Source organism: Penicillium expansum, assembly GCF_000769745.1.
Source record: "Penicillium expansum strain MD-8 chromosome Unknown contig8, whole genome shotgun sequence".
Lineage (NCBI taxonomy): Eukaryota > Fungi > Ascomycota > Eurotiomycetes > Eurotiales > Aspergillaceae > Penicillium > Penicillium expansum.
This window is the reverse complement of record NW_015971309.1, coordinates 607,101-628,777: the sequence shown is the minus strand read 5'-3', so window position 1 is coordinate 628,777 and position 21,677 is coordinate 607,101. Positions and strand designations below refer to the sequence as shown.

At 46.7% G+C, this 21,677-nt stretch overlaps 9 protein-coding genes across 9 annotated transcripts; 3 read left to right on the top strand and 6 right to left on the bottom strand.

Moving 5' to 3' along the window:
* Positions 1-3,890: 3,890 nt before the first annotated feature.
* Positions 3,891-4,385, top strand: PEX2_004870 (uncharacterized protein; the record flags this gene model as incomplete). The annotated part of the gene is made up of 1 exon (XM_016737764.1): positions 3,891-4,385. One exon carries the CDS (start codon positions 3,891-3,893, stop codon positions 4,383-4,385), a length of 495 nt encoding a protein of 164 aa, XP_016598820.1.
* Positions 4,386-4,941: 556 nt separating this feature from the next.
* PEX2_004860 (acyl-CoA thioesterase) lies at positions 4,942-5,562 on the bottom strand (the record flags this gene model as incomplete). The annotated part of the gene is made up of 1 exon (XM_016737763.1): positions 4,942-5,562. The coding sequence occupies one exon, from the start codon at positions 5,560-5,562 to the stop codon at positions 4,942-4,944; it is 621 nt and encodes a 206-aa protein (XP_016598819.1).
* Positions 5,563-6,080: 518 nt separating this feature from the next.
* Positions 6,081-7,521, top strand: PEX2_004850 (uncharacterized protein; the record flags this gene model as incomplete). The annotated part of the gene is made up of 3 exons (XM_016737762.1): positions 6,081-6,126; positions 6,194-7,153; positions 7,349-7,521. 3 exons carry the CDS (start codon positions 6,081-6,083, stop codon positions 7,519-7,521), a joined length of 1,179 nt encoding a protein of 392 aa, XP_016598818.1.
* A 226-nt stretch (positions 7,522-7,747) lies between these two features.
* Positions 7,748-9,601, bottom strand: PEX2_004840 (putative isoamyl alcohol oxidase; the record flags this gene model as incomplete). Its single annotated transcript, XM_016737761.1, has 2 exons — positions 7,748-8,954; positions 9,126-9,601. 2 exons carry the CDS (start codon positions 9,599-9,601, stop codon positions 7,748-7,750), a joined length of 1,683 nt encoding a protein of 560 aa, XP_016598817.1.
* Positions 9,602-9,870: 269 nt separating this feature from the next.
* On the bottom strand, positions 9,871-11,070 carry PEX2_004830 (uncharacterized protein; the record flags this gene model as incomplete). Its single annotated transcript, XM_016737760.1, has 1 exon — positions 9,871-11,070. One exon carries the CDS (start codon positions 11,068-11,070, stop codon positions 9,871-9,873), a length of 1,200 nt encoding a protein of 399 aa, XP_016598816.1.
* A 1,785-nt stretch (positions 11,071-12,855) lies between these two features.
* PEX2_004820 (uncharacterized protein) lies at positions 12,856-13,845 on the bottom strand (the record flags this gene model as incomplete). Its single annotated transcript, XM_016737759.1, has 1 exon — positions 12,856-13,845. The coding sequence occupies one exon, from the start codon at positions 13,843-13,845 to the stop codon at positions 12,856-12,858; it is 990 nt and encodes a 329-aa protein (XP_016598815.1).
* Positions 13,846-16,691: 2,846 nt separating this feature from the next.
* PEX2_004810 (glycosyltransferase) lies at positions 16,692-18,913 on the bottom strand (the record flags this gene model as incomplete). Its single annotated transcript, XM_016737758.1, has 5 exons — positions 16,692-16,962; positions 17,029-17,379; positions 17,436-17,802; positions 17,855-18,015; positions 18,066-18,913. 5 exons carry the CDS (start codon positions 18,911-18,913, stop codon positions 16,692-16,694), a joined length of 1,998 nt encoding a protein of 665 aa, XP_016598814.1.
* A 581-nt stretch (positions 18,914-19,494) lies between these two features.
* Positions 19,495-20,211, top strand: PEX2_004800 (MARVEL domain-containing protein; the record flags this gene model as incomplete). Its single annotated transcript, XM_016737757.1, has 1 exon — positions 19,495-20,211. The coding sequence occupies one exon, from the start codon at positions 19,495-19,497 to the stop codon at positions 20,209-20,211; it is 717 nt and encodes a 238-aa protein (XP_016598813.1).
* A 365-nt stretch (positions 20,212-20,576) lies between these two features.
* PEX2_004790 (RTA1 domain-containing protein) lies at positions 20,577-21,539 on the bottom strand (the record flags this gene model as incomplete). The annotated part of the gene is made up of 2 exons (XM_016737756.1): positions 20,577-21,292; positions 21,353-21,539. The coding sequence occupies 2 exons, from the start codon at positions 21,537-21,539 to the stop codon at positions 20,577-20,579; spliced, it is 903 nt and encodes a 300-aa protein (XP_016598812.1).
* Between the last annotated feature and the right edge of the window lie 138 nt (positions 21,540-21,677).

Sequence of the window (21,677 nt, the reverse complement as noted above, 5' to 3'; positions counted from 1 at the left end):
TACTTTCAGTGGTTCGGCAAAATAACATTTTGCCGCGATTTACTCATAGCACAGTCATAGGGCCCATAGCCCCAGTAGATTCACTTCCCGCCGACTATCCCAATTTGAGATCAGTATAAAGCTAGGAATAAGCCAGGAATGACAGAAATAGCTATCGGCTTGTATTCTTTTTTTTCTTATCTTGGTTGAGAGACGACCCTGGGAGATATATATACGTCTTGATGTGTAGAAAACGGTCATCGCCCCATTGACTCCACGCTGGTCTAATTTTTGGAAAGCAATCCAGCAAAGCCTATACAGAAGATTTTAATGAGAATAAATCGTGGGATCTGGAATTACCACGATGAGCCAAATGTGGGGTTATGCAGGTTCAGGGGTGATAGTTCAAAGCGCTACGGTCGCCCACGTGGAGTCTACATACGGAGTACTAGTTCGAGTATAATAATAACTTGAATATTTATGGCCCCAAACAAGGCACAGACGATGATCTTCGCCCATACAACCCCGCAGTCTCACCCGCATGCGTCGATGTAAAGAACACTTCCTCCATGGATCTTCCGCATCTAAGGGATTTTTAAGAGCCAACACCAAATTATGACCGGAGGATCAGACCCGAGAGACGATTTTCCCTCTGCTCATTCCTTAATAAGCGACCGGGAGAAACCGTGAAGAGAAGGTTGAGAGAGATCGGATCCCCTCCGACATCCTCCGGCGCGCGCGCCACATATCGTGTTTTTGACCCTGGCCTACGCAGTGATTGCGCTCTTTGCCCGGGCGGTCTTGGTTATACTGGCCCATCGGCCCATCGGGGCTTGAAGCTACACTGTCAATCTTCAACCCGAGGAAAGTTTGGCAAATTACCTGCACCGCATGATGAGCACATACGCCCAAAACGAGCGCTGTCTCCAGGCTGCTCACCTCTGACAGTCGGTGGCCACGGTGTTGATCACCCCATCAGCTTCAATGATCTGCTAATGAACAGCCGTCGTATTCCGCCAGTGGCGGGGGAGGTAGTAGTAGTAGTAGTAGTAGTGGAGCCCGACGTTAGGACAGAGTATGGCGCTGGCCGACAAAGGCTGAAATGACCCGGTGCTCATCATCAAGCTTCTAGCTGGAGGAGGGAACTCCAGCTCGCTCGTTCTCCGCTTCACCATCGTATCGAACTTCGTTAGTGAGCACCACCCTTGCCTCGAGTCCTTATATGGTTTCAAGCCGTAAACGCATACAATATGCTTTCAGCGCCAGGGCCATTCCTAGCTATCGACGTGGGAATGCAATGCAGGGATCGATTGCGAGATCGTAGACCAGAGGAACGCCCCACTGGGACATGGGCGGTGACCAACAAATTCCGGATATACCTCACGCTGGCGCGGTCCTCATATCCATCTTGCTAGGTATATACCTTGTGTGGATTCTGGGGGTGTCGCTGTATAGCACGTGGACGCCGCGATGGATGAACCCTCGACGCGTTTGCCATGATGCGCGTGGGTGCGGCGGTGTCAGGCTGATTTTCCGGCTGACACATATCCCAGCCGAGGTCGAGGATTTTGACAAACTGCCCGGATGGATTGGTGGCGCCACCGGTGTGGGGGGTGGTGGGTGGGGTTGATGGCATGGGCGGAGAAATGCCGCTCAAAGGGAAGAAGAGGTATCGCTGTTATTCGGCTGATGACATGGAGAATCCTGTGGAAGGTGAGTCGGGGCGCCCTGAGTCCTCGAGGGCTCCCATGGAAAGAGAGTGGGAATTGGTATGTCCCTGGCAGTGCACAGATGTATTTTCACACGACGTAGACCGTACTGGGCCTCACTCGGACTAGGATAGGGTTTAGGTCGTGAGTGACTGGCGCTCTAATTAGATTGTGAATACGGAGTAATTTAAATGATTTCAAGAGTAATCCCGTAGGATTCGGGGGCATTCGGCGCCCTCTTTTCTCACGTCAGCTTGTTGAAATCTGGCACGTAGAGTTTGGCTGTGAAAGCGATACTAAGAAAGTTAGAAGACCGGTTGTTTCTCTTTAAATAAGTCCTAGTGATTTCTGTCGGCTGGGAATCCCTTAATACCCTAGTATGGTAGTGGTCTAAAATTTTTGGACTTGACTAGGTACTCAATTTAATGAGCTCCGAATAAGCTTGACCCATGTAGCAAAGGGGGAAGACCTGGCGGTAGCCATATAAGTGAATGAGATAAAATCATCTGGCCTCCAGGGCTGGGCAGTTTGAAAGAAGGCCGATGCCTCGAAAGGGGCTCAAGCACTAAAAACCAAAAAGGATCAGGGTTCGGATATCAAAAAAATTGGTGTTGCATTATCTTGCATCAAGGGGTTAACATTAGAGATATATTTATTTCCCTTCAGAAATATTTCCATTATCGTAAACGCCATGCGTCATGTCATATTGCAAATTTGGCAAGGATTTGCTTGACGATCGCCTATAGTTACGATCGCCTATAGCTACGAGGCTCTGGACCAGGTGGCACAGCAATGATTTTTGGTTTGTTGACACGTCAGTCGGGATTGTGATTACGCATGGACAGGGATATTTTAAGCCTAGATAGTGATGAACTTGTAAACATGCGGCATGCAGTCATCACACCATATATCAGTTATGCTGGCCATAGCGAGACTGATACATCACAGGCAATCGAAGGCCGTGCAAAAAGTAAACACTGAGGAATGAGAAACTAGTAGAATATAACTTGGCAAGTCTTGCAAGTTAGGACAAGCCCGAGCAGAAATAGCATAGGGCTGAACCACAAGGACAACTGCGCCACAAAGAATTTTGCAGCCTGGAAATTTCCCGCCGGGGAATGTATGCCAAGAGCTCGAGGCTTTATTATTGAGTCAGAAAACGTTCGTGTGAAACCGGTGGACATCAATTGGGGGGAGCTATGACGCAGACAAGGAAAGAGATCAGCCCTAAACGGGATAATAAGGAGAGAAGAGAAAAAGCCGCGAGCCAAAGGATGAGAGTGCCAAGTCTCGGTAGGTCCCGCACGTGAAAATCTCTCAGGTCAGCGGTTAGATAATCCACATTTTCAGCCATTTCAGCCACTCCAAGGCGGCGGGCAAGTGCGGGAAAGTCCCGAGGTTCTAGAGCTACGCAGTTGTGGCTTAACCAATTGGGGCCGCCAAGGGCAAAAGAGCGGGTCGATTGACTTTTTCTTGTTCCACCATCTGACCGCCAAATATATCCAAACACACATTCTTGATTTCTTTTCTTCATATATATCTACAAATCACCATGGCGACATTCCTCCAGTTAAATGCCCTATCTATAGCACACGCTCTTGTTGAGCTCTAACACCGGCCAGCCGTGCGTGTGCCTGCTACTGCGTGTTGCCGATTGCTGCAAGTCAAAGCTCTTTTCAACCATCCCTATTCGCTTCCCACCCACCATCCTGTTTTCCCGCTATCAAGGACAAAGCTGTTCCTTCAAAGGTTCAAACCTGCAAGCTTATCGCGACCCCTTTTCCCCGACTTAAAACACGCCAACCCCTACTCACCGCATCGATAACGAAAATACCTTGCTGTCTGGCCAGTGCTATTTGAATTGGACATTCTCAACCAGTCCTTGCCTCAGATTACAACCCCGTGCCAAGTGTGCTTGCCGTTCCACATTCTTTGTCTCCCGAAAGGTTCTCAGGGGTCCTTCACCGAGCTTTTGTGAATACAACATACGGGAGACCCGTCAAATTCCCATCTCAGCTTGGATTTTGACTGATCGATATTTTATTATTTTTCACCATGGCTGTCGACTTATAGCCCGTTCTAGCCCTTGAGATTTTTTTGTACACCAGTGCTGTTTCTATATCAACTTGGACTTTCCCCCCGATCTTCGAGGACAAGTCATCCTTGCACATACCCTTTTCGATCTTGATACCACCCTCAATCATGGCCCCCAATCTCTTCCTCTGTGCGCGAGCTATCTTCTGCCCTACCTACTGGTTCCAAAAAGGCGATCGCGACAGCGACCTTAAGGAACAACACTGGCAATCCCCCGTCCCGGGAACATACAAGTTCCTCCCTGGTCGCGGATGGCACCTCATCCATCGGGATGGGTGCGAGACCGATGAAAAAGTTCCTGCTGCGCTAGTCTACTGCCGCATCCTCCATCGTTACATGTTTGAATCCGAACTGGAGGAACGCTGTCGCTGGTTCGATGCCCCGCTGCACAAGGGCGGCCGTCCGGAAAAGCTGCGCTTTTTCCTCCTGGACGATGGCATTCACTGGGTCGCTGGCTGGGACGCCCAGGGCAGCTTCATTCTTGGCCCTTACCCCAAGTGGTGGCTCGACGAAGATGGATACACCATGCGCCGCGGTGCCTCACCTCCCACCAGTGCCAACGTGTCCCGTTGCAGCAGTATCATTGCTGGCAAATTTGAGTGAGCTTGTCTCAAACCACACCTGGGATTGTTGGATGACAATCCTTCTAATTATGATTGGAAATTCCATCATACATGTATACCCACGTATTCTATTGGCGCTTTTTCGATATTGTGAAGCGATTTAGCGTGTCTCTTTTATTTTTTATGACAACCCACAAAAGTTTTCGGTTCGTTTTTTTTTGTCTCATGGCGATGGATATGTTTTCAGGTCTTCTTTTTGTCTCATAGATCTCAGGTTAGATTAGACTTTTAATGATTCAGGGGTTTGGACGATCTACTTGATCTACAGGGCGCACGTTTTTGTCTTTTCTTCACCATCGGCGTCTCACATTCCTCGGATGATTAATACCATACCAATCGATCAAGCGTTTTGCCGAGCGATATATCGCTTATTTTCTCTCGAATTCCTATACGGATCATCTGATCAATCTCAAGTCTAGATCCCAATTGTAACCCGAAAATTATCCGACTGCCTTGGAATGCAAGGGGCTGCCTATATTCCGATAAGAAAACTATGTACAAGCCTAGCCTAGCGCCCAGCATTCTCATTCTATCCCTCACAATTTCGCCTCAGCCCTAACAAGCAACTTCTCCAAGCCCTGCCTAGTCCGTTCCTCCATCCCCGTCTTCCCAACCCGCATAGTCTCCCTCAACACAAAAACATGAGTATAAGTCCCAACCATCTTAACATCCTCCTCACCCTTACGGAAAATACCCACTTCCCAGGTAACGCTAGACTTGCTGAGTCTATTAACGCGCAGCCCAACCTCCAGCAGATCCGGGAAGCGCACCGAGGCAAAGAAATCAGCGTGCGTCGAAACAATCAGACCTATTTGGTCTGCGCCAGCTGCTAGGTTTGATGGGGAGGGGAAGTTGGAGGGTTGGCCGTGAGTTGACGCTGGAGTTGGGTTGTTCACACTGAAGGGGTCCATTCCGCAGTGTTGGATTAGGTACGTGTTCGCGATTGTGTCGAAGAGGTGTGTGTAAACTGCGTTATTGAGGTGCGCGTACATATCGTTATCGAACCTGTGGGTGTGGTTTGTTAGTGTCGGTGTCTGGTTGGTTTTCGGGCCCCCGTTCAGAGGTCCTGGTACTGACCATCGGGTCTGGTGTACTTGGTGGAAGCCATAGTCGCTGCGCTTGCGTTGCCTCTTGGCTTGGGACTCTGGGGTGGCCATATTTTTTTCCCTTTCCGATGCGATGATCGAGTTTGGTTCAAGCGTAGTTCTACAATAGATTTGTTTATCCTTCCAAGCTTAATATAACAAGAATGTTCCAAGGTTCTCCGCGCGGACCTCGGCATATCGGTGATTAGGTAATTTTGATGGGGGTGGGCCCTACCGCTTCTTTGATCCACCTGTCTTTCACGATCCACCTCCAGCAACAAAGAAGTAGATGCATATCGAGGCTTTCATCGTATATATTTAGTAGAGCCCCCCGTCAGTATAAAGATCAGGGCTTATGGGTTTTATTTGGAAATTTAACTGTCATTTAATTGATTTTCTTTTCAGCAGCCTTCTGCCTTCTTAACGCGCGTCAAGAAATCGCGCTATAGTTCATCAACAACACGATGGGGGTTCATCTGCCTAGAGCTGGGCTCCAAGCTCTGATCTTATGCGGTCCTGGGACCTCATTTGGGACCCTTCTTGATCAAGAGAAGACTCCAAAATGCCTTGCCCTAATCGCTAACAGACCGATGATATACTACCCGCTGAAGTTCTGTAAGATGTCGAATATCAGTGGTGAGTGAGAGACCATTCGAGCCTCCAATCGCGTTTCATCATTATGAGTATTGGCTAATTGTTTCAGATGTCACACTGATCACACATCCCTCTGCCCTTGCCTGTATCGAATCTGCTTTGCAGCAAAACCCTGATTTAAAATCACTTCCTATGCCAAAAGTCCTCGCTCCTCAAGAACTTCAAGCAACAATGGCAACAGCACAGTTGCTTCGCCTTCCCGAGGTGCAGTCTTGCATTGAATCCGATTTTTTCCTCCTGCCTTGCGATCTCGTCTGTGAAATCGAGGGCGCATACCTACTACAGATGTGGATGGCGTCTCAAGGACAGATCCCAATGGCCGAGGAAAAAAGATATCTTCGAGGCGCGCTTTGTGTGTATTACCATGCGCAGAATGCTGCAAAGGATGAGGCCTTGGATCTGATAGCCGTTGAACCACTCCGGCATATCAAGAATTCAGCAAGATCAAGTCACAAGCTATCGAAGCTGCTCATGTCAATCGGGATGGATACCGTGAAAAGTAATCTTGACCGCGATAAAGGTTTTCTTCTTCGTCGTTCATTTGCGAAGCGACAAGCCACACAGGCCAAGATGCTGACTGGGTACCGCGATGCACACCTCTACATTTTCCCCTACTGGGTCAAGGATCTCGCACGGCGTCAGGAAAGACTGGTGTCTATCAGCGAAGATCTTATTGGGCTTTGGGCTAAGTCTACATGGCAGCGGGGACTACATGAAAAGCTAGGAATGGGTGCTTGTTTGAGCCAGCAGAAAGAAAGCTATGAAGAGAACGACTACCGGGAATTGAGCACTATCACCCACCAACCACCACGGAACGACATCCCGGAAGTACCGCCTCTTCTAGCCTATCTGCATACAGGGTCTACGCCCCTTGTCTGTCGTGTTGATAATCCCGCTCTTCTCTTATCTACCTCCCTTCGTCTTGCCAAACTAGAATCCAGTGAAGAGGTTGATCATACAGCTAATCGCTCCCCATTTGCCCAGGACCAAAAGATTGCCTCTCCTGAATGTGTGGGTCTAAATTGTTTTATTTCAAAGACCGACTGTCTTCTTGGATCCAATGTGGTTGTCGAGAGAAATTCTGTTATAAAAGAATCTTGTATTGGCCCAAACTCCAAGATCTGCAGCGGTGCTCGAATCACGCGATGTGTCATTCTTAATAACGTTGTTATTGGAGAACGATGTGTGTTAACTGGATGTGTAGTTGGGAGTTATAGTTATATTGGCAATGACTCGGTGCTTAGAGATTGTGAAGTTCAGGAGGGCAATGCTGTTCCTGGACAAACCGAGGCTAAGAACGAGAAGTTTATGCCACTCTTTGAAGATCTCGAGGAGGAGGATACGGAAAACTCTGAAATCCTTGCGGATAGTTGCTAGAATGTTAAATCTTCTGATCCTAATCATTATACCAAATATAATGCACAGCTAGGATAGTAGACAAGGAGCTGCAAACAAGAAGAAAAGTACACGCAGGACAAAGGGAGAAAGACAAGGGGATAGATGACTTGTGAAAATAGAGCACCAGCTAGTATTGAGCGTAACAGAATAGATATTACGCTTCTCCCAAGTCTCAAAACCCCTCGGTGAAGTGACATGCTGGAATTTAGGATGTCCGACACAGCAATCCGCTTCTCAGGTCGTAGTTCCACATATCACTACCAAGACCACTCCAGATAAACAAACTTTCACTGGGGTCATACTTACGTTTGATTTCAAGAAGCTTATCGTAGTTCTCACCATAGAAATCCTGCTTCCACGTAGTGCTAAATGGGTTCCCCTCATTCATGTAGGCACCTGTATTTGGAGCCCATTTCCTCCATACAGGCTCTTTGACTGTCTCGTAGTATTCAGCTCCTGATTTGAGGGACTCGCTTGGATCACCAGTGGCGTTTATCAATGCCCCATAAGTCTTGACATGTGCATAGGCTTGACGCCAGGCTGGAAGCACACTTCCACGCATTTCTTCTGGGACGTTAGCGGGCCTAAGCCCTGATTGTAGACCGAAGAGTAGCATCGATCCAGTGGAGCCCTGAGAAACGAGAATTTGTTGAAGGTATTGGATTAGGTCGTCTTTGGCAATGTCGGAGAGTTCCTGTCGGCCTAAGAGGCGACTGGTGAGCAAGCTGACAGCCCCAGCACCGGTGCTAGAGCCAGTGTGGGCGTAGTAACCCTTAGATTTTGGTGCTGTCAAAGCAAAGTTCAAATAGCTCCCTTGCGTGCTGTTGGCTATCTGAGCAACTAGATTGTTGATAGTAGCGTTTATTCCACGAGTAGTCATGTTAAACCCAGTCAGACTCACAGACGCAGCGACCCCTGGAGCGGATTGATCTAGACCAATCAGCGCCACGGCCTGTTCACCCGTAAATGCGGACACGCTGCCTGTGAGACCAGTATCCATGATATTGGGAATGAGAGAAGCAAGGTGGGCCATAGCACTCCAAGAAGCACTTTCGCTGGTGTTGGACTGGGAAGCTGCATGGAAAGGAAACCCTCCCGTGACCATGTTCTCAGGTACTGGGTAAGTTTTCAGAACGAACTCGGTCACCACGCCAAACTGTCCTCCTCCACCGCCGCGAACAGCCCAGAAAAGATCCTCGTTCTGCGCTGCATTGGCAACAAGGTGCCTACCATCAGTGGTGATGACAGTGACCTGATATACCTGGTCCGACGCAAGACCATAATGGCTTGACAGCCACCCATGGCCACCGTTTTGTATCAAACCACCCAAACTAACTGTAGAGTCTTCGCCGCCTACGATAGCCCTGTGCACGGTATGTGCAGCGAAGTTGGCAGATCCCCACTTATTTCCACTGCCACATACCAGCACGTCTGCGGTATCATTCTGACCAGGAACATTCCAATCTCAGTGGTGCACAGTGTGTTTAAAATTATGCGTCCAAATGGATAGTGAAAATGCTCCCGTTGACCTGATATGTGATTAGTGCGGTCAGGTCGTTATCAGCTTGGAGTAGGTGACATACCGGCCATTGAGATCATGCCCTGTCCCCTTGACAACTACACAAATGTTCCTGCTAGAAGCCCACTTCAGCGCAGTAGCAATCTGCATCTCCGTCGTGGCATTCACGGTATACTGCGGCAAGCCACCAATTTCGCACCCTTTATCCTTGGTGTATCCAGTCGCCCCCTGGGGTAGACAAGAGTTGTTGGTATATATTGGGTAGTCGACACTCTCAGGCCAGGCGGAATGGTATGAGACATAGGTCCAATGGTTCTTCACAACAGTACAGTTATCGGGGGAACCAAATGGATTTCTAGGGTAGCATGATGAGGCTGCAGAGGCAGTTCTTATGAGGGTCCCCTGTATGGACTGGTTGAGTGCCCGCCATTCGTTTGCAGAAGGCCAGCTCGAATTATTGGGAGAGGATTTGCAACTAGCAGAAGCTGCAACTGCAAAGAGTAGATGTGCAAAGATCGCCCGAAGAGTGAATGAGAGCATAGTAGTGGAGATTGCTCGAACTTGTAGCTCAGTACGTACTCGAGTCCAACAAATGGTTACAGGCGCTACTTATAGGACTGGCGTTCATAACTCTGTATTTCTGCAACGCCTCAGTTGAAACTTTCAACAAGCAACACACGACTGAACAGAAAACAATGGACAAGCACGCGACGTAACGAGATACAACAGACCAGGATATAACGAAAGACACGACACGGCTAGGGAGCAGGGACAAAAAGCTGCAGCATGTATTGCTAAGACATGAACCTTTATTCCTTGTTTTCCTGATGGCTGCATTTGGGGCTTGAAGGAGTTGTGGTAGGTATTGCATCCTGGTCTTGATTCTCTTCTTTCAACCGAATTTGTCGGAATATTTCCTTGTTCCATCTTGGCAAGTCCTCCTTGACTTGGCTCATTGTCTTCTGGACCGTGAAGGAAATGGCATTCTGCAAGTACATCGAGGCGCGATTCCAATCCTGATGTGATGTTGCACCAAAAGCGACAGATTTCACCGAACACGAGTAGAATACCAGCTTATGTGTTTCCTCGTCCTGCCCAACCCAGTGACAAAAGATGGTGATTGCCTGTTGAGTTATCGTGGCCGAACAGGCTTTGATAACTCCGTCAAATGAGAGGTGCGTAGCTTCTTCGCCGTTTGCGAGAACCGAAAGCTGTCTGAGGTTGAATAGCATATTCGCTGTGTTGTGCCGGTTCTGGGTTTCTGCGTCCATGCCTCCACTGTCACCTTTCGCCTCAATAGCAAAGCAAGGGAATACAAGCTCGGGAATCTTTGGAATAGGTGAAGCAATGTGGTTGAGGTGGTGAAGGGCAGGTTCATAACGCATGAACTGGCTTCGACGGAGACCAACAGAGATGTCAGGGTACGGAGCTGGGATGCTCTTGGAGTTTTCGTGGAGTGGAACTTGGATAGGGAGCTGACACTGTTTGGTAAATGGTATGTCCATTACAGCCAGTGTTTCTGGGTTTAATGTCAACCCAATGTTGTCCATCAAGAGGGGGATGATGCCCCCATGAATACTGCCCTCATTTCCGATAGTCCCAATGATCTCGTTAAAGGAATCCAGGGTTCTGCTGGGAAGATCCTGCCAATTCGCTGGACGGCTTTCGAGTTGTCCTACCATCATTTTGTATTCTGTTGGCTTTTCATTGGATTTTCGTACACCTCTCGCTATCAATTCACGGATATAATCAGGCGACTTGTAATTAGCAGTTGTGGAGGTTGGAGTATTTTCTGCCCGGGATAGCTTCTGACGTTTACGCCGGGACGTTGGGCTGGATGCCGGGGTTCGGACAGATCTTTTGGCTGGAGGTGTTGAGGTCGGGCCAGAATCAGACATCTCCTCATCAAATCGAGGAGGCGACACGGAAGTGGGCGATGGTACGGGGAAACCAAGATATCTTGCAAGAGACCAGTTGTGCGCACAGAGTGAGAAGTCGTATTCAGACATCTTGGGCTGAGAGTGAGGCGAAGGAAGGTGCGCAGAAGATGTTTTGAAGAGGAATGTGAGATATGGAGCAAGTACGACGGCCTTGGATCCATTGATAGAGTGAGATGAAGGAAAGTATACAGAAGGTATGTCGAAGGGGAAAGAGGAAAGTGATAAAAGATTGGGAATATAACCTTCCTATGCATGTACCTAGGTACATGTACATGTAATAGGTAAGTAGGTTCCAAGGTTGAACCCATTGATAAGAATAATAGAACAATGGAACAATAGAAGTCATTCGCTACTAATCCTATTTAGGAAATAGGTACACACCTGGGCACCTGAGAACAATGGAAGTCATTCATCTGGGTACTTCCAAGGTTGCTACTAAGCCCTATTTAGGAAATGGGCCACGAAACTTGGATCCTTAGATCCTTGGAATGTTCTATGGTTCGAAACTCGAGGTTTATGCCTGAGTGCCTGATTGTGGCCTGCTGCGTGCCTGAATTAGGACCAACAGAAGATCTATACGAGTATACTAGATAGTTTAATCATAGGATTCTACAATCACTCCAATTTCTGACAGCTGTCAAAAAGCAACCATATATTCTGACGGCCGTCAAAAAGCCAACACTAGCTAAATAACCATATATTCTGACCGGCGTCAGAAACTTAGTACAGTAGCCCAAAGAACTCACTTGACATACGTCAAAAATCCAGGTTACTTTTCTTTTCCGAACACGCGCACAATTTAATACGAAAAATCCCATATCCCGTGTGGATAATTCTTAAGGAGTATTAAGAATCAAGGTGTCTACGAGCAGTGCAGGGATCCATTTGGACGTGAAACGAGGCACCGCTTCTGCATATGCTTTCCTTTGGACTACTTGCTACATTGGGAGTAGATTTACAGCTGAATCAATGGTGGAGCTTGAAGATGTCGATAAATTATGCTCTATATAAATCTAACAATAGCGTGTCTTTTCTAAATTGATATCATTATAACGAATGGGACCCGGTTCAACCCAGGATCCGAAAACCTTCAGTACCCTATAATTTGAATATCAAACGCAACCGGGGGCGCAGGAACGTCGAGAAATTGAATACAGTGGATTCTGCTTTGATCTATCTGCGCGTATTCGTTACTTTATCTCCCGATCGGGTCGTTCACCTGTTGATCATAAAGATTATTTTCCACATAATCCATTCTGTGCAGAAGAACTCGGAAATGATAGATATTGTGTTTCATGAGGTCAATAAATCAGATCCCTGGGTGGGATTCTACCGGTACACTCCGCCACGGCTGGATGTGTATACATTTTATGGCAATCTTCAGGGTCTTAACTGTACTGCATTTTGTTCTCATATCTATATTCCGCGCTGTTCATTTTATTCACTTGATAGTTGGCGGGATCTTTAATTTGTTTTTCGCTTAATACTTAAATATATATATTAAGCAAGAAGAAACATTGGCTGTGATGGCAGAGCATGGCTACACTATTCTCGCAGATCTCTCAGCATAATATTTGCCACTAGAATTTGAATACTCCTGTCGCTAGTCCGTACACCATATTCAACAAAGCAAGATTCAATCCGATACTGCAGCCCTAATAGACCCGGTGAAGCTCCTTGCCTAAGCCTACATCGTTCGTTACTTATTTCTCCGAATTGTGAATGATTTAATAAAAAGAAAAGTACTGATGCATGATATAGTCTGGACTTCTACTGAAACTTGAACATTTCAAATATCTAATAGCAATATTTACAATAAAAAATAAAGACATTTTGTGCGATCCCATTGCTTATTCACAGTTTGTCTGTATCCTGAGCGTAGGGAACCCAACACATAAATTTGAAGTAGTTCAAATATGCAAATCCCGTATATGTAACAGGGATGTATCGGGCACCTCTCCGGATCCAGCACATTGTACACCTCGCTGCCCAGCCTGCTGATAGTATAGCTGGCCCCATTGGTGATTGAAAAGCCGGTGTGACAATATGACGGTAAATTATATCAGGATCGTCAAAGAAAGAACGAGCATGTGGGAGAAAGCGCCGTTTTGATTCGGAGTAACGCTGTAGCTCTGTATTTCCAAAGGCTGGATGGAATTCGATTTCACTGCCAACGTACCACACTTCCGGGAGCGTTGGACTGGTTTTGTTGGAGGATCTATTCTGTTTGAATAATTGCACCAGTTGGACTGCTGAATTGCAACTCGATTCCACTGCGTCTTGGCCTTTGGTACCGTGGGCTAGGATGAGGACGTCACATGCAGAAAGCGCTTCGATAGCCTTTTCAAAGTGCTGATGATCCCAATCAACGCCGAACTTCAAGCTGCGAATGCTCTGTACTCCTTCTTGCTGAAGCTCTGCAACAATAGTTTGACCAAAAGCTCCGCTTCCGCCCGTGATCACAAATCGTTTCCCTCGAAAAGAGTAAGCAGTACCCCATACCCAGTCAAATAGTTTGATAAATGAACCCATGTAGCGATCGGGGTAAACATGATGGAGGGCGTGGAACTCCGGGCCAGCAAATATCCAGTTAGGATCCTTTGGGGCGGTTTTGTATACCAGGTGATTCGAGTCGCGGCCACTCGCGAGCATAACAATGGATGTTCTGAGTATTTGAATGCCAATCACTGACCAGAGATGACTTCGCGTTATCCACACAAGGTCGATAGGAGTCACCAAAATGGCGAAGACATATCCAAGTGCTGTTCCAAAGAGTTGAAGTCCCAACTCAAGCGGCAGCGCTTGAGCCAGATTTTGCCAGAGATATTTATTGTCGAAGTTCATATGCCGAGTAAAGTAAAGATGGTGGAAATGGTGAATACGTGCGAGATATCGGAGAAGGGGATGTGATGATCTATTGGTTCGATGCAATATATAATGTACCACATCGAAGAACAAGGATCCTGTGCAGAAGAGATAGAATAAAGATAACAGAGAAGGTAAAATAGGAGCGCCCAAGAATGATTGGAGGAATCCAACCACGAAGGCAGGGATTTCATGAATGGAAGCCATGTCGACTGAATAGATCATCTCAGTATTGTATTTTGGAAAAGCGACGGAAGAAAATATTGAAGCTCATCAAGCAATTTGAGCAATGAGACCCTGTTGCACTTTTGGAAGATGAAAATATTGCTTTATGGAATTTCGAGTGTATCGCAAGGCCGTTCTTCAATATAAGGAATCTCCTTTTCAGTAGTTTTTTGCTGAACCATCAGCATAAGGCAGCCATGTAATTAAGGGTCTAAGTCAATTTGGTAGTAGACCGTTCCCCAATTCACCTAGCTAGACCAAGCTATCCACACCCGAAGGTGTCAGATTGACCGAGATCGGTTTCATAAACTAGGCAAGAGTTTGTCATGGTGTTTTTTTTGGCGTCTTTTGGCGTCTTTTTGGTCTTTTGGTCTTTTTTCTTTCTTTTTAACCAAGTCATATAACGTATGATTTAACACTAGCTTGCAATTGCGCAGAATTTCAGGCAGAAGAAGGTGAACAGCGAATAGTGAATGTCTATAACATAGTAAGTGTTGTCTATTGCCCCATAGCCCCACTGTAACAGGAGTACAAAAATACGAGTACGACTACGGACTAACGCTTATACACTGGGTCTTGGGAAGGCTGCTAGATTAGATCGAACCAATGAATACCCTGAGGACTATGGATAGGTACCTGGTTTGATTTTTCCAGTCCAGGCCCACACACAGCGCTAAAAAAAAACGAAAGGCTACAATATTATGCATCCGACAGTTCCTAATTAAGTGAGTGCTTCAGTGAAAAATTTTAAACCGGAAGCATTTCATGATTCTAATATAATACAGAAAACAAGGAGTCTTGTAAGAGGAAATATCTACATTACCACTATGTTCCATATTCAAACAAAAGCCCTGCCACTGCAGCCCTTCAAGTCCTCAATCACACATTTCTCTTATAAAGCCAGTCCACAAGCGCTTGAAGTGTATATATTCTTAAAATAACAATATAGCATCTTAATCGTATATAATTCTTGACAGCCACAAAAAAACGTTTATCTTCATTCTAGTTAAACATCTAGAGTCAATTGAACAAATATAAGGATAGGGTAGTTATTGAGAAAATGTCGAGCTTACTAGGCTAGAAGCAGAGAGAGGGGGAGAGTGTTGTATCGTAGAAGAACTATCTACGGAGTACTACCTGTCAAACAACGGCTGATCTTAACGCACAACCCCACTAAGAATTAATATCAAATTGACATACGGAGTATTCTAGTTAGCAAGGTAAAAATTCGTTGTGGTTCGTTACTTCTAGCTCCATTATGTGAAATTAGGTAACCGTTATTGTACGGAGTACGGAGTAGACCTCGAGAGATCACTTTTGGGAAGACTATTATTAGCACCTTTTGGTATTACCTACTTGCTTACAGTGACTGTTCATGAGTTTTAACACCCCCTTTGGCCCCACCAACATACCGCCTTCCCTTACCGCCTATACCGCCTACATAAATAAACTGGCGGACCTTATATCTCTCGAGTTCATATCGCATGTCTGGATATTTTAACTTGTTTGCCTCAAGACGATGCCTAGCCTAGTGTAGACTATTATCAAAAGCCAGAGATTGTGATGTACAACAGTATTGATGAAAATATTTTGACTGGCAGAATATTACATAATCAAAGTGATGTGGGGCTGGGGTGTTAAAACTTATGAACAGTCACTGTACTTGCTTGCTCCTAGCTCCGTATACGGAGAACCGATGCTAGGAATGCAGCCAATCATCGGTAGCCAGTACCCACAAGCGTCGAAAGTACTAGTAAAGCCCATGAGTGATTTTTAATCATAATGTCGAGAGAACATGACTAGGAAAGAAATGATTGAAATTGCCAGTAAGATAAATGTCAACACTGGGGAGACGTGAAGGTATTATTATCCGTTTACGCTTTCCCACACACTACAACATAGAGCGACAATTAGTCTAGTAAAGTTGCAAAACAAAAGGGAGAAAAAGGAGAGAGAGAAAAAAAAGTATGACACAAGATGCATTATGCGCGAATTTAGTTGGAATTTTAGCGCATTTTGTGCCTTTTTTCTCGGGATACCAAGAACCCGTCATACAAAGAGCACAACCCGGCTACATCTATGTGTGCACATCTTCCATTCACAGTACACTCCGCCTCAGCCTATCTTGCATCCATAATCCGCCTAGCAATTTCTTTCCGTCTCCTAGCCCGAATGGAGCGATATATGCCTTGATTGGGATAAGCAATGAGGCCGATAGTGGCCGCGCCAGTTTTGACCGTTAAGCTGGTCAATCCTTTCATCAATCCCTTGGCTACGCCAACGGAACCCTCGTTTTTCTTGCCAGCGTATGTGTACACAAAGATATCTGTGAAGCCTTCGTACAGGCCGTGACTAAAGGTTGACCACCCCACCACTGCGCCGCTCTTCCAGCCTCGTACGGGGTCATGGACTCGGGTTAGAGCACCGTACAATCGAGGAATAGCCAGAATTCCTTCTGTTGCTGCAAGGGGTAGGTCTACAAACATGCCACGTGAGGAACGTCCTAAAAATTTTCCAAGGCTGATAGCTGAAGCTAATGCCATTTGCCTGGCGTAGTTCTGATCATTCGAGGCGTGATTCGAGGCGCAGTGGTGGGGTGGTCAACCTTTAGTCACGGCCTGTACGAAGGCTTGGATTTCAGTTGTTGAAAGCAACCCGGTGGGGAGAAGCGTAGAGGCAGCGACAGGAATGGCAAGACGAGTATGGCGGTTTGATCGGAGACGTTTGCATTCCTGGTAAGGATCGATGAAGATTCCAGCTGTGGCATCGGCCATGCCAGTCAAAGTTGACAGCGACGCGGAGGAAACAGCTGTAAGTGGGTCCCAACGTTGGGGGTCTATACTGAATGGCTTGCTTTGGTATCTGTTTGTGCTCGCGAGTAGGTTAGTCATGGCCAGGAGTCTCATGATTAGTCGCCAGCTCTTCAGCTTTACTCACCTTTTGAGATGCTTTTCTTGGAACCGCCCTTGACGTTTCAAAACCAGTGCAGCCGTGTTCGACAGCTTGAGAATCCGTTTTCCCTTCTTAAGCTTCCAAACCGCAGCTTCTCCGGGGATCATGTCACATTGTATTTGTGTTTGTGGCAAATGTGCATGGAACGAATCTACCGCTGCACGTACCCCCGGTTCTTGCTTGATTTTCTCCGCAATAGATTGAGCTTCCGCAATGGCTCGTGGGGTAAAGGAATAGGAAATAGCGTTTGCTAATTTCTGTGCCGTAAGGCTCTTATAAGGGATTGGGTCCAGCCCAGCCCCCGCAGTGGCAACCATTTTACCCCAAAAAGGTTGACTAAAACGCTCGATTGATCAGTATTAGATGGAATTATGAGAGTTGGCTATACTTACTCCCCAAAGAATGGAATAATTGTGGTGGGTCTCCCATTGCGTAGACCACATGCAGTGGTGCCCGCTCCACCGTGATGTACGACGGCTGCGACACGTTTGAATAGCCACTCATGTGGACAATCCTGAATATAATAGACACTAGAAGTATCTCGGCCATGCAGTGCACTCCAGCCACCAGCGATTATAGCACGCACCCCTGTCATTTGGATGGCCTCTAGAATGACCGAAACGGTTTTCTCCACGTCCTCAAGAACAATGCTGCCAAATCCGATGTAGACAGGGGGTTGACCTGCACGCAGAAAGTCATCTAGCTCTGGTGGTGGATCATAAGCCACTGGCTCACGGAAGAAGAAGAAGCCAGCAACATCTGCAATTGTCAGTTTGCATATATTTTCCCATTGCATGCAAAGTCAACTCACCTATATGTGGTCCCCAGTCCTCCGGCTTTGGAGTCAACGCGGGCGACCAACAATATGTAAAAGGAATTTTTAATGTTTCATACAGATTCGGGCCCTCCGTAGTTGGAATGGTGTCTAGCTTTAGGGTATCCTTCCGCCATGTGTTTATCAGATCTCCCAAACTGGAATGTGTTAGCGATATCCCAAGGTAATTTGCGTAAGGAGTAGTTACCCATTCCATGTAATCCATTCGACAAAATGGTAGGATATATAATTTCCCAACGAGGGGTCGTTCTCAGAATAGTCCAAGTTGGCAAGAGGATGGTGAAAAACCCTAGTGGGAGTCCAGGGCATTGTAAATATGAGATGAACAGGGACCCAGAGTGCTTGTCCACAGTGTACATGGGCAAAGCTTGGCGGGTTTGCAATAATGGCATCTGCAACAAAGGGCCTTTTATCGTGTGGGTCTGGATCTATGCAAGACCGCCAGGAACCTAGGATCTCGGCGATAGAAGCTCGCTTCTGTTGAACATCGCCCGCCAGCAGGCTCTTCATGCTCGGAATTAGCCCCGGATTGCGCATCATGTAAGACATTAATTCAACAGGGTCTCCTCCGATGGGGTAAAACCCGAGCCCAGCTGATTTGACGAATGATTCAAATTTGGCGTGTGTTGCCAACCGCACACGGTGTCCATGTCTTTGCAACTCCTCACCCAAGGCAACGAAAGGCTGTACGTCACCGTGGCTGCCTACTACTTGGATGACAATGTTCAGGCGAAGATTGAAATTAGACACTGGTGTAGGGAAAGTCGCTTCTGCCGTTTGGGACACCTCAACTTGGGTAGGTTGGGTATCCATCAGCCATTCAAGATTGCGACTGAACCGCAATCCAACTCGCATGTTCACACGGCCATCTTCGGTCAAAGAAAGGTCAGGCAAGGGCGCAGTAGGACATGGTAGTTCAGACGGAGGCAAAATACTCTGTCGCATTGGTCTATCATCTGAATCCCAAAGAGCCTCATATGGTGGCGGAGGATCATCAGTATCAGGGAAAGTGGAGATTGGTCCCAAATCAGTCATGCTGGCGTCCGTCTCTACGTGTCGTTTATGCTTCACGAAGCAGGATCCAAAGTCGAAAACAACAGGCTGGGAAGAGGAGGGGGNGGGGGGGGGGGGGGGGGGGGGGGGGGGTTGATAAGCAAGAATAGAAGTGGAGGATGTTAAAAATTGATGTCGCCACCATTGACACTGTTAAACGGCTAAGAATAGACAATCATGTGTTAAATATGAAGGGATACACCGATCAGGGTTCATTTTGCTGGATGCTTCAGATGATTATCTCCATTTTATACTCTGAGGACTTCCGATTGGTTAGCCGCAACAGGTGTACTTGCCTAGATAAGTAATATAATGTACAGGTACGATAAAATTTCCTAAAGCGGACTAATCTTTCTACAAACTGTAACAATTAGAGTTTTAGGGTTCCTTTTTTTAGAAATTTAACCTTGAACCCTTGGATATTCCACTATATACTTACGTAGCACTAAGTTTCGCTCAGTTAAAAGTAATGGGAGACACCCCCCCGACACAATTTGTTTGAACTTTCATCTTCGTATCTTGCGGGCCATATCGTGAAACCGCTTTTCCCCCTTATATCCAACATGGCCAAATCCACACCTCAAACGATTGATCAGTACTGGCACAAAAGCGGACTTTGCGGTGTTCTCAGCCGTGCTACCCTTCGCACCCTCCAGTTTGTCTTCGCTGTCACAGTTGCTGGTCTTTATGGCGTCGATTTAGCACAGGCTACGAAGATCGAGAGTCATGCCCACGCAGAATGGATATACGCCGAATTTATTGCTGCACTCTCTGCTCTGACTTGCATTGTGCATTGCTTCGTTACTGTGACCAAGGTTGCATGGTGCTCTTGGGATGGGCTTCTGTTTGTCCTTTGGCTTGCCCAGGTGGGCGTTTTTGGGAACCTCTACACTTCCCATGTCGACACAGAATACGAAACTGCGACGGTGTCAGTTCCCCGCATGCGCGCTGCGGTTTGGATCGACCTGGTAAACATGCTGCTTTGGTTTATGACAATGGTGCTCGGCATTTCGTGGTGTATCCGGACTCGCAAGGTCAAACGAGGGACGGATCGATTCGGTGTTGCCACAGAAGGGCTTATCGGACCCGATGGCATGAAGGGAAATGGCGACGAGGAGAGTGGTCCGTGGAGTGGACAGGATAAAGATGTGAAAGAGCATATGGATAAAACCGATGACGACAAGTGTGTGCAGGAGCAAAAGCAGGGGCACATCAAATCATCGCCTGCGTTGGAGGACAAGGAGGAAAACTTCGACCAAGAGAAAAAAGGCCACACTTGAGGTCAAATTTGTTTGTTTATATGTTTATGTCCTCTATGTTGCCAGTGTTTCCATTTACTCATCGGTGTTTGGAAGATTCATGACTGTTTCTTCGCTTGTTAGTCTCAAAATACTATCGGTAACAAAAAGGTCTAGATGTATAACTAGCTGGTATTTGATCTCGAAGGTTCGGGTTTGCCCCATTGGAGTGGAATATGTGCTACAAGTAGAAAAGCATTCGATAGAATATCATTTGTATGAAGCTCTTAGGAACTAGTAATCGAAGAAAGCAACCCATGCACCATTATCGGGGTCCCCCAAAATGCAACGTTAAGAAAGGAAAGATCAAATGAAATTGCAATCACGATAGTGACCAGCACATTTGTCTAGGTTGCCATCATCCGTGGCTCATACTGAGTTAACGGAATATCCGGCACCCCTAGAGGCTCATGAAAATCAGCAACCTTCGCCAGCCGACGAGCCTTCTTGATTAGAAGACCAGGGTGGTAGAAAATCAAAACAACCATAGAAAAGAACATAAGAAATCCATCAAAAGCGTAAATATACCACTCCTTTTGATTAACAACCGAATCCTTACTCGCCCCGAACTGAATAGTTCGAACAAGATTTCGCAGTATCAACGCAAAACAAGCAGCGTATACAGCGTACATGTATCGCCGCCAATGAAGCTCGTTCATGATCAAAATCTGGGTAGGATTTTTCAGAAGTCTTCGATGCAGCGTTGCTGCGATCCAAATGAAGAAGGCAAACACAGCCAGGGAGAAAATCAGACCAGCTAAGACGATTTTCTTACCGATAGCCATGATATTCGCGTCTCCAGTGACTTGGACTCCAGCACCGCCTAGTTGCGTACAAAAAGTGAGTACATCGTTCAATACGAAGATGACCGTGATCTTTTTAGGACTCAAGCTGACTAGATGTTCGGCACCGAAGGAGCGAATGACTCGACCGAGGACCATGTAAATTGTTGCGGCGATGAGAGGCGGGGCGCAAAGGATGAGCATTTCTTGCAGGGCCCATGAGGAGATTTCCGTTCTGCTTTTATGGGACCATGCCCGACCGTAGTATCCGAATGCTTCACCTAATTAAGATCCTGTTAGTCGAATTCCAATCCAGCACTTGAAGGGAGGGAGAAATGTACAAACGCCTCCTAGAATGAGAGGAGTGAAGTATACCGCACGAAATGGAAACATCAAGACAAAATGAAAGATTGTTGCAACGCCGAACATGGCCATGAATGCATAGCCTGCTGTGTCGGAGGGTGTATATGGGTAGAAGTCAACATAAGGACTGGACCCGTTAACACCGGGGTGGAAGTCGATATCCATTGCGAAGGAGTGGTTGATAGTCTGATGGATACACTTGATACAGGTGGGGGAATTGTTAAGCCTTTATGAGATGGCTCGCCTATTTTTAAACCAAGCTTAAACGCCCTGTTCCTTGACGATCTATTACGATTACCTGAT